General features: G+C 42.2%; 1 protein-coding gene across 1 annotated transcript in view; it reads right to left on the bottom strand.

The window, feature by feature from the left end:
* Nucleotides 1-7,110: 7,110 nt before the first annotated feature.
* LOC142464063 (alpha-1,6-mannosyl-glycoprotein 4-beta-N-acetylglucosaminyltransferase-like) overlaps nucleotides 7,111-16,029 on the bottom strand; it is a 63,621-nt gene continuing 54,702 nt past the window's right edge. Inside the window, exons 3-5 of the mRNA XM_075567155.1 lie at nucleotides 14,866-14,943; nucleotides 10,915-11,026; nucleotides 7,111-8,727 (exon numbers count right to left, since the gene is read on the bottom strand). Of these exons, the coding sequence (XP_075423270.1) occupies nucleotides 7,583-8,727; nucleotides 10,915-11,026; nucleotides 14,866-14,943 (1,335 nt within the window). The 3' untranslated portion in view covers nucleotides 7,111-7,582. The remainder of the gene's footprint in view (nucleotides 8,728-10,914; nucleotides 11,027-14,865; nucleotides 14,944-16,029) is intronic.

Genomic DNA, 16,029 nt, shown 5'->3' with positions numbered 1-16,029 from the left:
TATTTGATGACACTTTTCACTTGCAAATCTGTGGAACGGCAATGGGCACGAGGTTCGCCCCTAGCTACGCCAACCTCTTCATGGGCCACTGGGAAGAGACATTTATATGGCTTAACCAACAGCTCGGGGCGGGCCTCGTGTACTACGACCGTTTCATAGATGACATCATTATCATTTGGGACGGTGAAGAGTCAGTGTTTTCTAGCATTTTAAGTTCCTTCAGTAACAATCAATTTGGACTGAAATTCACATTTGCAATTGATGCAATTTCAACAATATTTCTTGATTTGGTCCTTACAACAGATTCAGACTTTAATATAATCACTACAACTCACTTTAAGTCTGTATCTGTTAACAGCTATGTTCATGCGTCCAGCAATCACCATAAACGGTGGCTCAACAATATTCCTCTGGGGCAGTTTCACAGATTACGTAGAAACTGCACCAGAGATATTGATTTTTTGAGTCAGTCTGATTTACTTGGGGAAAAATTCTTGTCCAAAGGTTATGATCCCGCTCTGGTGTCCGACTCCCTCAGCAAAGTTGGCTCTATGGACAGGATAGACCTACTTAATAAGTCCAAAATTAAATCTAAGAAAGCAATACGTACCAGTTATAATGCTCCGAGAGAATCATTTAAGAGAGATTCATCTACTGTTAGGTTTATTACTACATATAACCAGTCCTCTAGATCTATTGATAAAATCCTCAATGATCACTGGAGCATTTTAAAGTGTGATCCCCATTTGGGGTCCCTCCTGTCAGAAAAAGCCTCAATAGTATATAGGAAGGCAAGAAGCATTAAAAGTATTCTGGCCCCCTCTAAACTCAAGAAAGCTCAACCATCTACACTATTCCAGGAAGGGCCCTGTGGGCAATTATAAATGCGGACGCAGTCGATGCATTACATGCAGACACATTTCAAACAAATCACAATTCTCTTCAGCTATCAGAGGGACTACACATCTCATTACAAGTCATATAAACTGTTTAAGTACTTATATAATTTATCTCATTCAGTGTGGTTGCGGTCAACAATATGTTGGTCGCACCACTCGATCCTTGGGTACTCGCTTCCTGGAGCATAGGAGAAATGTCCTAAAAGGATTAAATACACACAGTATTTCACGACACTTTAAATCCAGACATAATCAGGATCCCAAGTCCAAGACCATCATGGGACTTGAGAGCATTTCTCCTAGTGTTCTAGGGGGCGACCGATTCAAGACCCTCTGTAGACGGGAAACATTCTGGATCCACCAGTTGGGCACTCTGAGCCCTGGTGGACTAAATGAATGTCTTGATGTAAGCACGTTGGTCTGATTCCTTCAGAAGGGGGGCCCTCCCTGTTCTCTGATTCCCTCTACAGTCCTCTGTCATCCATTTGTCCTGGTCTCTCCTAGACCCTTTTCATGATCTTGATCACTGGCACTCGATACATGTAAAAATACATCCATGTATAGTCATCACAGGTGTTACACACTGTCCTGATTCATTAATTTATAGGACTATCCACTCCCTTTTTCTTATATACAAAATTATATATTTATATTAGAATTCTCTCATATATAATTTTATTCCGATATCAATTCTCTATATTTATCCCTCATTACACATATCCACATGTTTTTCACAAATCCATATAATTATAATATGTTAATATGCATCACTTAGTATATCACTATATATATTTAGTTAATTAGCTAAGAAGGGAACACATGTTATTTTATTCACATATATATTTAACTTTACACTTCATACACTTTACATTTAACACATTAGTATATTTAAAAATATCCACTTTTATTTTATATACACTAAATATTCTCTCCCTCTCTTCTTGAAGAAAAAAGTTGCTCATAAACATATGTACAGGTGTGACCAGATATAAAATTGGATAAACCTAGTGAGTGTGTTTTAAGTATTTGATTAGAAATAACTGGTCTGTTTACCTCTCCATTTATCTCCTTGTTTTGTAATTAATGCTATTCAGTCAATAGTATATGTCTTGTAATTTATACTAGTATCAATGGATTTTATGTATTAATTTGTTGCAATGAGTATATAGAAATTAAGTATATCATGATCACTTTGTATTACTGTTATGTTGTCAAACACTGAATTTCTGTTATAACCTTTAGCATAGATAATATGAATAATCATATCCATTTTTGGAAACCACTATTGACACCTTTATATATACAATTGATTTATAATTCCAATTATTAAGAGATAATATATATATTATCAAATTATTAATCCCTTGTAGTGTTAGTGATATTTTGATTTATTTAATTAATTTAATGTCTATCACTAAGAGTTTATCTTCTTATAAGACTTACAAAACATTTATACCAACTGATCATATATAAATTCTTTATTTATTGTGTATATATACCCGTAATGTGGTTTCTAACTGTTGATTAAGCCTTCGTTTTAGTATATTCTGTTCAGCTGTTTTTTAAGGGTTGTTAGGACATTAATTTGTATAAATACTGCACGAGTTCAGCCCCTTCCCCATCACCCTTTGAAAAAGTCGCCCGAGAGTGACGAAACGCGTCAGGGAGCGTCATCACGCATTACGTCACGGACATTACATCACCACGTTGCGCATGAACAGGCCGGTTCGTGTGTGTAACAGCTACAGGCCACACAGCAAGGAGATCTTCTGAGGACTCCAATCCGATGCCGGTTTACTTTTTCCACGCTTGGACAAACATCCTGATGACCACGGATCGTCTACATCCAGATAGTGACATCAGAGACGAGTAAAGACAAGTAAAGACGCCGGATGGTGGTGATTTATTCACGACATGCTTTTAACTTCCTTACCCTTGTGAATGAGATTTCTCCCCCCCCCCCTCCATTTCCTTTATTAAATATACAGTTATACACTATGGGGCGTGCGCTCTCTTCTCTTTCTCCTCTATATATATATAGGGTCCATGTCGTCCTGCACCTTATACTCCTTGATAAAGGACATTCGTGTCTGCAACGCGTAGGAGGATTTTTTCCACCTCCTTGGGTGATGTTTTTGTTCTTGTGCTGAATAAATAGAACCTTATTTTTATACCACCTGACTCCCTGGCAGTGCGCTGTTTTCTCTCTTTTTCTCTATCATTGGATTGCTTCCATAGGAATTAAGATGCTAAGTAGCAGACAGGTGCTGCTAATCAAATGCCCTTGATTAATTGATCATCAGCAAGTGTGACCACCTCTATAAAAGCCGAAGTTTTAGCAGTTTAGTGGTCTGGAGCATTCAGGTGTGTGTTAACACAATGCCAAGGAGGAAAGACATCAGCAATGATCTTAGGGAAGCAATTGTTGCTGCCCATCAATCTGGGAAGGGTTATAAGGCCATTTCCAAACAATTTAAAGTCCATCATTCTACAGTGAGAAAGATTATTCAAAAGTGGAAAAAATTCAAGACAGTTGCCAATCTTCCCAGGAGTGGACGTCCCAGCAAATTCACCACAAGGTCAGACCGTGCAATGCTCGGAGAAATTGCAAAAAAAACAAGAGTTGGGGGCGTGCCGATTATGTCATCCGGTATGGAAGGGTAAGAGGCGAGCTCCGGAGACCCTCACGAATAAACCCTATAATTTGCACCTTTCCCCCGAAATTTGTTGCCCCAAAACAACCCACCCAACCTACTGAACACCCAGTCATGGCGAATAAACTCAAAAACCAACCCGGACAGGGAGTTACTAAGTTCTTTTCCCCCTCGCAACGGAGCTCCGATGCAGGAGCAAAAAACCAAGATGGCGTCGCCCCACCCTGCGCACGCGGGACTAAACCGGGGGCAATGGACCGGAATTGGACCAAAGAGAACCCAAACTCGGAGGAAGGAATCACAAAGGCCTATCTAGAGGAATTGCTATCCTCAATGCATGAAAAACTTTACCAATCCCTGCAGGCCGACCTGAAAGCAGCGGTAGCCGAGCTGAAGCAAGACATTGCAGGCCTGTCTGAGAGAACCACAACTCTGGAGAACAAACTTGAGGGGTCCCTCAAACACCAGGCTGCAGCAGACGAAGAGATCACCCGGATGGGTGTTGAAATCATCTTCCTAAAAGATGGACTGGAGGACCAGGAGAACCGGGACCGCCGGCAGAACATCAGAATCCGCGGTATCCCTGAAACGGTTCTCCCTGGCCACCTCCGAGAATATCTGCAGGAGTTTTTTACATCAATCTGTGGAGACCTGGAGGAGAGGGATCTGGAAACAGATAGAGCCCACCGCGCGCTCGGCCCGAGGTCGGACGACCCTAACCGACTACATAGCTACACCACCAAAGAAAAACTAATTGGAGCCTGCCGCGAGAAAGATTCCATTCATTTCCGCGATGAACCCCTTCAAGTCTTTAACAACTTGTCCAGAACAACGATAAACCGCCGCAGGGAAATGAAACCTTTAGCACTCCTCCTGCGGGATCATCTCCCCCCCACACACACACAAGTGAGTGTGTGTGTGCAGGACACCAGATGTGTCCCCCCCAGTCAGTCACCCCCCCCCCCCACCCAGTCAGTCACCCCCCCCACCCTGTCAGTCACCCCACCCAGTCACCCAGTCACCCCCGCACCCAGTATCTGTCTCCCTCTTTCTCAAGCTCAGTCTGTCTCCCTCTCTGTCACACTCTCTCTGCCTCTCTCGCTCTCACGCTCTGTCTCTGTGCCTCTCTCGCTCTCAAGTTCTGTCTCTGTGCCTCTCTCGCTCTCACACTGTCTCTGTACCTCTCTCGCTCTCACACTCTGTCTCTGTGCCTCTCTCGCTCTCACACTCTGTCTCTGTGCCTCTCTCGCTCTCACACTCTGTCTCTGTGCCTCTCTCGCTCTCACACTCTGTCTCTGTGCCTCTCTCGCTCTCACACTCTGTCTCTGTGCCTCTCTCGCTCTCACACTCTGTCTCTGTGTCACTCTGTCACTCTGTCTCTGTGTCACTCTGTCACTCTGTCACTCTGTCACTCTGTCACTCTGTCACTCTGTCACTCTGTCTCTCACACACTCTGTCTCTCACACACTCTGTCTCTCACACACTCTGTCTCTCACACACTCTGTCTCTCACACACTCTGTCTCTCACACACTCTGTCTCTCACACACTCTGTGTCTCACACACTCTGTGTCTCACACACTCTGTCTCACACACTCTGTCTCACACACTCTGTCTCTCTTATTTACCCTATATATCTTAACTACCCTATACCTACACCGAAATAACCTATACTGCTTTCTTTCAGATCTGACTCAAGCTTCACACGGAAGACATCGGAATCCCCCCTAACCCATTAGACAGGTAGGGAACACATCCCCTCCAACTTATAACATTGCGGGTATGAGGGTACCTGGATATTGAGGGACTGCGGATCAGGTAAGATCCCAGGTGGGATTGCTGCTTTAGTTATTGTTAAACGGGGGCATCCAGACACTGGTTAAAGGGTGCAGGAAACTAGTCATTCACATCTGTTTTTTTTTTTTCTAAATTCGACATTTACACACACATACACACACACAAGTAACAAGAACTAATCGTAGTATAATGTAATACAATAAATAAACTTATGTCAAAAACGAATGTTGTTCTTACTAGGAATTTATTCAATTTTTTTAAAGGGGCGGGCTAGGTGGCGAGTAGATTTTTTGTTCGGCGAGTAGATTTTTGGGTGATTTGTCGACCACTGTATATATATACACACAATATATATATATATATATATATATATATATATATATATATGCAAATATAGCTGTATGCTCATCTGCATGTCTTAGGCAGGTCTGCAACCCCGCCTTTCCCCATTATCACCCAGCATACAGCACTTCCACTGCAGCAAGGGATTCTGGGAAATGACATGCAAATGAGCACACAGTGTCACTTTTTGCCTCAATAACCATTTTTAACATGGTTCCCTATAGGCTTAAGCTTGCTGCATGGTATATAATCAAAAAATAAATAGATGATACCGTTCTGTGGCTAACAAAATGCTTTTATTTGTGCGAGCTTTCGAGATACACTGATCTCTTCTTCCGGCGATGTTACCGGAAGAAGAGATCAGTGTATCTCGAAAGCTCGCACAAATAAAAGCATTTTGTTATCCACAGAACGGTATCATCTATTTATTTTTTGATTATTGAAGCTCGGCTAACACGGTACTGATACCTCTACAAGTATATATATATATATATACACATATATATATATACACTATATATATATACACAGATGTAGTCAGCGTTATTGCAACCTATAGCACATTGCAGTGGGACATGTACCAGCGAGAGAATCGGCCATTGTTTTGAATCAGCCATGCATGGGAAGGGAGCAGGGCTATTATGCAATTACAGCCGAGGGAGCGTGCCACAGGTTGTAATAACCTTGGCTACATTTGTGTATGCCAGACACACATAACAAGCTGGGGAGCTGCTGCTTTAAAGTCCCAGCCGCCTTTCCGAGATCCTCCCCTCCCCAGAATCAGACACCTTTAAGTATTTGTACCAATTTCGACAGTTACTTTGTAGACACGGTGCTCTGGCAGGTGAGGAATTTGAGTTCCCTTTTGTGTCATATCACTATGTATTTAGCACTTCTACATGTGCTCAACACGTGTTTGAACCGGTAAAGAACCCCTCACCTCTTATCTTATTTGGTCTCTAAGCGGGACAGGTTGGGTTAGAGGTTAAACACTTCATTAACAAGCACCCCCACCCCAACCAGACAGCCCAATAAAAAGTACATTCTTATTTTCCAATGAAGCCAAAACAGCTTGCTTTGAATATTATTACAATTGCTTACGGCAGGGCTGTGCAAACTTTTTGTTTCCGCCCATCTGTCTGCTCTCCCCCCACCTGCTCGCGCCACCCTCCTTACCGGCTCTCTGGCATAGGCGGCGCCATATGACGTCACAACGCCATGTGACACATGTCAACGTGTTGCCATTTGACCCCGCATTGTCATGGCGACGTGGCACCAAAGAGCCGGCTGAGAGCAAGTAAGAGAGAATTACAGATACCACGCGCCACCCCCGGCATTTAATTTACATTTTGTGGGGAAGAGCGTGGGGCCTCTGTAAACACTGCGCCCCCCCCCCCCCCCGCTCCCCTCCCCCCAGAAAATCTGCCCCGGTTTGCGCACCCCGTGACTTAAGGCAAGTTAAGTTGCTCAACTCCAGTCCTCAAGCCTCCCTAATAGGTTAGGTTTTCAGGATATCCCAGCTTCAGCACAGGTGGCTCACCTGTCTTTGACTGAGCCTCTGATTGAGCCACCTATGCTGAAGCAGAGACTGATTGAGCCACCTGTGCTGACTCTCGGATATCCTGAAAACCTTACCTGTTTGTGGGGGGGGCGGGGCGGCTTGAAGACCGGACTTGAGCATCCCTGGCGTAAGGAACTACTTTTCAAAAGGCGGTTTGTTTTTGCAAACTAACCTGGCTTGCACCTTTAAATGCCTGACATTTAAAGAAATAATCATTTTGTCCTTTCACAAGTGAAGAGACAGGCGACATACAGATCAATATTTAAGAACAGCGCTTTAGGAAGCCTTCCCAGCGGTGGGCATCAAGAGTCCCCGCCAATGCATTATGTAACTAGTCCTTCCTGACCCAAATACCTACTTTGGTTATTATGAGCCATTCTCTTTGGGAAGCAGTGGCCTGTATTCTGAGGCAGTCAATTTTTTCTCCTGCTGCTTTGCCCAAGTTGCGCACTTCCAACGTCCCATTGAGAAAGTCTCCTATTTTGGTAAATACCTTGCAATTTTCCCTGCCATGCTCTTCTGTTTTCTCTCGCCCCATTTCTAGGTAACCTGATTTCAGGAAATCATTGGGGTGCTCAGAAGCCCCAGTGACGATGTGAATTTTGTCTATGTTAACAGAGTTATGGAAGACCATGGTAACATAGCTGCCTTCCCTTATACCCGTTCCCCAAAAGTAACCCGCAGTAGAATTGCAAACATTCATAAGGCCATTTTGTTCATGCACTGCTATGTTAGTGAAGCAGGAGGCAGATGGGGAGTCTCCGAATTTCTCCGCAAATTCCACAAAATCGGCGTCTTTCAGCTTATTCTTGTTGCTCTGGAAAGAAGAAAAGGTGCCGATGTGCTGGAAGAGGGATGGCTTGATTCTGATGATTTCCTTTTGAGCTTTGGATCTAAAGAAATGATCTAAAAGCCAGTCACAAGGCATCTCATCGTAGAACAGCAGCAGAAACCGCGCCAGTTTCGGGAGATCTGCATTGTGATAAAGCTTCCCAATGTATCCCAAGGTGGAAAAAGTGATGGTGGTCCATAAAGAGTCGCGATTGTTGACGTTATTTTTAATGCTGGTAACAAAGTTTCGGGCACAAACAACATCATCCTCTAGCATGAGGTAGAACTGAGATAGCCCGGCACAAAAGTTGACCAGAAAAGCATAATCTACATTTTGCTTTGATCGGTAGCTGACTCGTTCCGGCGAGTCGTTAAAGTTTCGTTTGAGACCCTGTAAAGGCGGATAAGACTCGAGAGAACTGCTGACGACAATCAAGCGTCCAGCAGCCACATCTGAGTAAAAAATTTCTTCTATCTCCAATGCAGTCTCCCCGTTCCCAGCGCCTTCGCGATTTGCCAGGTACACGACGAGCAGTAACTCCTCCAACTCTTCGTTACTTGACTGACGGAAAATAGACTGGATTGTTTTGGTCAGGTAGTTTTCTTTTGTTCTCTTCAAGGAAGAAATCCCGATGGCCAAGTATCCTGGTGCAAATGGCAAACAAAAAAGTTGTTTTTTAGTGGGAATCAACATTCATTATTTGCATTCTTCTACTTAATACATATACATTTCTGGTTCAGATCATTAAAACAAATGATGTATATCACAAATCAAACCAGAAAGGAGCGATCCATGCAATATCCTACATGTGTGTGTGTATGGGGAAGGGGGGGGGGGGTGTTTTTTTTTTTTTAAATAAATCAGTTCTGTTGTATTAGGTAATAATAACTCAAACATTTTTTATATTCAACTGTTAATGACATTTTAATGAGTTTTCATATACTGAGCATCCTTTGATTTCTATAGCAGGTTTTACCCCACCTCCCCAGCAGTGCAAGATCTTTGCAACACTTTCCTGTTTGTGATCATTTGTTGCCAATAATCCCAGCAGTTCGAGCTGCAAACTGTAACAGTAGATAATGTTACCTTACTTATATAAGAATATATTGTAGCTGCTGAGTTACACTGACTAAAGGATCGATTTGAAACTGAAAGGCAGCCATTTAGTGAACCCCGGGTAGCAGCATATTTGCTGATCGATCACAGGAAATGAATCAATCGGCAACTTAGGTAATTAGTTTTCAATAAAGGTAATAAAATGCTGCATATAATAAAAGAAAAATACATACATTTTAAGTGCCGCTTGGATTGCCTCTTTAAAGTGAATTAAATTTTTTGGCATTTTTTTATCCTCTTTAAATTAAGTTAGTATTTGGATAACTATGAAGATATAAAGCAATAAGTACCCTGGGGTTAAAGATAAAGACAAATGTGTCTAATATAATTTAGGGTCTTACTTTCGACAGTATATAATTTGGCACATATACAATTAACCCCTGAATAGTTTAGACCTCACAGGTCTCTTCTTTGCCATACTGTATCTAATATGTCTCATAATGATCCATTATACAGTATGTATCACAACTTGTAACCACCTGAGGATCAGCAACAAAATGTGTTATGGACCAAAGGACGTTTCTAAACGCACAAAGCAAACGTTTAAAAACAACGCGCGGTACACAAGAGGAACCATTGTTAAATGTTGCCTGCATTGAAGGGTCTTCCAGTGAGAAGATGTACTCCGTTATAACAAGGAAAGAAACAGTGCTAAGAAGGAAGGCAGGTGAAAGACAAATCAAATAGATCCATACAACAGAGGTCTTCAACTCGCGACCCGTGCGCCAGAACTGCCTTGCTACGTCTGTGTCCTCCTGCTAATTTAACCTTTGCGTACGGTCACAAAGACTGACCAGACCCCGAATGGCAGAAACAAAAATATAGAGGGGGCCCCACTTCCATTTCGATCAGGCTGACCGCCCCCAGGCCAATTATCCCCCTAGAAAACAAGCGAGTACCTATGACAAGGGTGGGCAACTCCAGCCCTCGAGGGACACCAACGTATCAGGTTGTAAGGATATCCCTGCTTCAGCACAAGTGTGTCAATTTTCGACCGAGCCACTGATTGAGCCACCTGTGCTGAAGCAGGGATATCCTTAAGACCCGACATGTTGGTGGCCCATGAGGACTGGAGTTGGCCGCCCCTGGCCTATGAAGTCCCGGATACGTCATCAAGGCACTCCAAAGGTTAATTGCAGTTAAGTGGAATTGATGACACTGAAACTCACTTCTAAGCATGGTTAATAAAATAGATCTACATATAATGCAGATATCATAGATGCTTGCACGGTGTAAGTAACATATTTTGTAGTCTTTGAAAATATATCTTAAATTAAAATTACAACACTCTTGTGGCCCTCCCATTCGTTCAGTCATTTATTCCCAGTCCGGTCCCTTTGGTATACGAGTTGAAGAGCACTGTTGTAGAATATAGTTTCTCGTATACAGTAGCTAAAATTTGAAACATATATTAAAATCCCTTCACTGCCAGTGAGGCCAGAAACACACTGCTATGCTGAGCTCTCTAACAGCGGAAGTGTTAAATAAAATTGACGCCGGATGGCACGAAATGCGTCGGGGTGTGCTGGTGCTTTTTGCTTCTCTGCCCTCGTCCATATCTTGCTCATGTTTTAAAGATTGTTTGCAATAAAGCTAATTTTTATATAATCGATTGTTTGGGGCCGGCGATGTTGAAGAACGTTCAGTGTGGTACGCTGGTTTTCAAGATGGAACATAACCGGAGCCAGATTTTATGCAGAATTATTGATACTGACTTTTTGTCACAGGTCGAGAGCCGAGTAGATATTTATAGGAGATAGTCAAAGGATCCAATGCATCTTTTTTCACAGCAAACGTATGGTTTTCCTGTGGATGTGTTGCCAGTTCCTTTCAAAAACACAAATATAGCTTGTTACAATATATACAGTAAGTCAGCAGAACATGGACAATGTTAGCAAAAATACCAATGCAAATGTTTTGTGTGTGTGCAATTGCATTAACCACTTCTATGCCAGAGAAAAGCACTACTACAACTAAGGGGTTAACATTTGCAAACGAACAGTTATAATAATCGTAACTCACGGGGAATACTGTGAAAAAAACTAATGTAGAGGTGTGCACAAACATTGCAACCACGGGAGGGGGGGGGGGGTCATCAGTACAGTTATAAAGTAGCATAAGTGGTGGATGTGTGTCCATATAAACATACATACTGTGATGCCCACACCACGTTGCAGTGACTTTTGTCCCAATTTAAGGCCGGAAACTCTGTATTTTCTATGCAGGGGTTTATTTACAGGGATTAAATCATACAACAGGCCAACCGTCCCTTTAAGAAAACCAAATAATAAAATAAAATCCTATTTCCGTTAGGGAAACTAACTGACATTTCTTTAGTCCTCTCTAAAGACTGCTGGCCGACTATACTGGTTCCCAGCTAAAACATGCCCTGGCAAATGCAACAATCTACACAGTCTTTGCACACGGCAATAACAAAGGGTTTTTGCTTATCTGTTTGTAAGTTCTCCGGAGCAGACGTCCCTGCTTCAGCACAGGCCTTGCATCCTTTCCTTCTTAGGGGAACTTGGTCCCACCTGAGCCCAGAAAAAAATTCCTTGCAGGTTACTCTGTAACCAGCTTCCGCAGCTAGGGAGCACTTCTATCTCCCACCTTCTCTGGGGAAAAACAGTCTCTCACTGTGTATGGCAGCTTTCAGTCTTTTAAAACACTTCCTCATTCAAACCAGGCTGATTAGCTTCAGCTGCTGCTTTTCTCTAGGGCAGATTAACTCTGCGTGCTGCAAAAGTCCTATAGCTGCCCTATTCAGCCTCTAGAGGGACATCCATCTTTTCTTTTTCTTTGCCTTCCAGTTGAAGACTTTTTTCTTCGGGGCAAGTACTAGGCCTTCTGGGCCTACAGACTGGTACCTCGCTACCTCTTTGTCTTGTGCCAGTTTGAGTTTAAGGTTGAAGCTCTGCTTTTGTTGTGTCCCTTCTTGCAAAGGTCCCTGAGCATCCTGCTGTCTATTAGCTCTCTCTGCCAGAACTCTATGCCACTCTGTGACCTTGATCTGCATATCCTGAAGATGCATCTCTGTCTTCTTCTTGTGCTCAGAGTCTCCCTTACCCTGCAGAAGAGCCTTGACCATAGTCAGCTCATTGCGTAGACTCGCCAGTGACTGTTTGGCCATCTCTTTTGAAGACAGCAACTCCGCTTTAACGGTGATGGCTTTTGGACCTTTGTCCATCAGCATACATTCAGTGTTTGGTTCCACACCATTTATCTTCAGTACGTCAGCTTGGGCGGGATTCTCATTAACCCCAAGTGCACCCCATGGCGCCTCTCTATCACAGTCAGCAGACTCGTAGGCTTGGGCCTTTCTTTCTTGACTTCTTCATTTAATCCATTTGGAGTGCTGCTCGACAAACTGTAAGGTCTTTCTCATCTTACGATCGCAGACACACTTCCGTCCCATTCGCGACTGTCTCTTCACAGTCGCTGCACTTATGGCAAGGAATCCACTTTGGGTCCCAAGGGCACTGTAGCATGACTGGATTTTCTCATCACTTATTCTCTCCTAGAACCTCTACAATCTGGCTTCCGCACTGCTCACTCCACTGAAACAGCCCTCACTAAAATAACTAAAGACCTCCATACTGCCAAAGACAGAGGTCATTACACTCTGCTCATATTACTCGACCTCCCTGCAGCATTTGATACTGTGGACCACCCTCTCCTCCTTCACATTCTCCATACTCTTGGCATTCGTAACAAAGCTTTATCCTGGATCTACTCTTACCTTTCCCATCATACTGTCAGTGTCTCTTTTGCAAACACCTCCTCCTCTATCAATCTCTCTGTGGGGGTACCCCAGGGCTCTGTCCTGGGGCTCTTTCTCTTTTTTTTCTCGTTACACACACACTCTCTAGGTGACCTAATCACATCTGTTGGGTTCAAATATCACCTCTATGCCATGTTGATGACACACAAATTTACTTATCTACTCCTGACCTTACACCTGCTGTACAGACTAAAATTTCTGAATGTCTCTCTGCTATATCATCCTGGATGGCCCTCCGCCGACTTAAACTTAACATGGCTGTGACGGTGAGGGGGTAACCAGGCTCACTAATAAAGGTTAAGCCCACTTGGTTGCCCCAGAGCTGTGTTTGGGGGTCCTAGAGTGTCAGCTCTTGGACCTGCCTGTTGTACATGTACTGCTATGCAATGTATGTAAAATGTGTGACAATAAAGAATTATTGTGCTTTTTACCTTTCCAGGAGTGCAAGCAAGCAGAGATTGCTGGGTTATGAGTTTCAGAGTAGGTTTTGCGGAGAAACTTCTTTCAGATTGTGGCTATGTAGATGGGGTTCCAAAGTTATTGGACACCCCAAACATGTACCCCAGAATCAGGTCAGATTCTCAGGTTACATGGAAGCACAATGCTCCGGTCAAAATCCTACCCTGAAAACGTTCTTACAACTCACCGCCAGGATGTCCTGCTTCTGCACAGACCAGAAAAGGTAAAGATAAGGGGCACAGGGGGCAAGGTACAGTACAGGGGTCCCTAGTTTCAGCTGGATGACCGGTTCATGCCCAGATAACCCTAACCCTGGTATGATTGGTTCAGGGGGGTACTCCAGTCAGGGATAAGGCTGTGAGGCTTTTATTAAAATAAAAAGTCTAGTTTGCAGAAGTGTAAGGGATATGACTAGTGGGGAAACACAGTTAAGGTTTTTCACTCTCTCTCACACCAACAGACTTAATACATTTTAATAAAGACAGGGTATAAGATATACTTTATTACAGCTGGTATGTTTTAAAATATGTTATACTTATACATTGTACGATAAGCTGGGTCCTTTTACTGCAGGACCCCGCAAAGGGCTTATGGGCTACCAGGAAGTGGTGCCACTAAGTCTGTCCTAAGTCCGTAGATCAAAGTAACACTCGCTGACGTTTACGTCGCCACTGTTCTAATTTGGAAAATTTCCATTTAAGAGCGACAGAGTTGACGGACCGCTTAATATCTCGTGGATACAATCCACAAATTCTTTCAGAACCATTTCATAATGCTCTTGATCAGAACAGAGATGAGTTGATACATGGATCTCAGAGTCTAGGTAGACATATGGGAGTCAAACAAAGTGCATATACATCGGATCTGGACCCTCCATATTTTATCACTTAATTTAGCAACCAAGGATATGCTATAAAGAAGATCATAAACAAACACTGGTCAATTCTTTCAATCGACCCTTTACTAAAGGATATTACAGCAGTTAACCCTAAATGTGTGTTTAGAAAATCTCTTACGTTGAGCAATATTATCTCCCCTAGTGACAGACACAACATAAGGAGAGAATTTTTCCCCAAATTGATTGGTTGCTCTTTTGTGGTCATTGTAAGATCTGTAAATATGTGTTTCAGACAAAAACTTTTTTGAATATGGATGGTTCAAGATCATATAATATCACGACATTTATAAACGGCAATACCAAATTTGTTATTTAATATAAAAACCTATGCAGCCTCATTTTACGGCAAGAAGTCGAGGAGGGAGGACCTCCTCCACCAATGGGAGGAGAAGGGTGTTCCTCCAGAAGATACAGATGAAGAAGAGGATACATGATGAAGACCCCAGAAGACCCCAAAAGTGACGAAAATGGATTACAATTTACAGAAGAAAATAAAGAAAGAAGAAAAGGACTTTGGATTTTTTTTACCTGTGGGCCGTTGCCGTTCTGGATTGTGGATTGGTTCGAGAGCATGCGGTGACCATGGGAATTGGAGGGTGAAGACATCTAATGGTAAGGAAAAATATTGATTGTATGTTATTTTTATTTTACAGGTTTTTTTAATTTTATTTTTATTGTGATTGAATTTTTTATGCCCATTTATTGCTACTGTATTTATCTATGTCTCTTTATGGATAGATATACATTGATACATAGATACATAGATACATAGATACATACATACATACATACATACATACAGGGACAAGCAATGGTTGTTTTGACAAATGCTTGCTTTTATGTATTTTACATGTATATTGGTAAAACATTTTTTATTTATTATGCTCTTTATTTTGTGATTGTATTTAGTATGGTGGCATTTTTGCTGGTATTTTAAATTGTTTATTTCTGGCTTTTGATTGGTGTTTGCTTATTAATGTTGGATTATTTTGTGACTTGTTTTAGAATGATGCAGTTTATTTGGATATTTATTTTATTTATTCATGGTTTTGTTTTGGTGTTTTAATTGTTTATTCTGGTCTTTATTTTGGATTTGATTAATTGATTTGTGTTAATTTTGTTGTGTCTAATTCTTAATTTGTTTTTATTTTGTGATTGTTTGGAATGCATAGGAGATTGTTGGTGATTGTTTTTTTAAAGTTGACCATTGACTGGCATAGTGTTAAATCATGCTCATATAATATGGACATGATGTACCCACTGTGCCATTCAATTGTTTTATTGCCATTTGTTATGTATTTATTTGGCTATGTAATGTGTTTTATTTGGCAATGTTATGTGTTTTATTTGGTCCTGCTTTTTTATTCCTTCACCATTTCTTGCTATAGTGGATAATCATGCCCATATTATATGAGCATGATGTACCCACTGTACCAATGAATGGGTGAAGGGTCAGTATAGTGGGTCCAGGGTGGGTGGTTAGGCCTCCCGGGTGGGTAGCGGGGCAGGGTGGGTTAATCCCTTAATTACTATAGCGGTTATTAACCACTAAGGTGATTAAGGGGCTAGGGGCCATTAGATTGTATTTTGCTATGTATGCTTACTGGCAACGAAGGACATGGACCCCTTCGACGAGGACGCCCTTCACATTGGCAGGGGTAAGTAAAACGGTTTTTATTTACTTTATTTATG

This window comes from Ascaphus truei, chromosome 12 (genome assembly GCF_040206685.1).
Source record: "Ascaphus truei isolate aAscTru1 chromosome 12, aAscTru1.hap1, whole genome shotgun sequence".
Lineage (NCBI taxonomy): Eukaryota > Metazoa > Chordata > Amphibia > Anura > Ascaphidae > Ascaphus > Ascaphus truei.
This window is presented reverse-complemented; position numbering and strand designations above follow the sequence as displayed.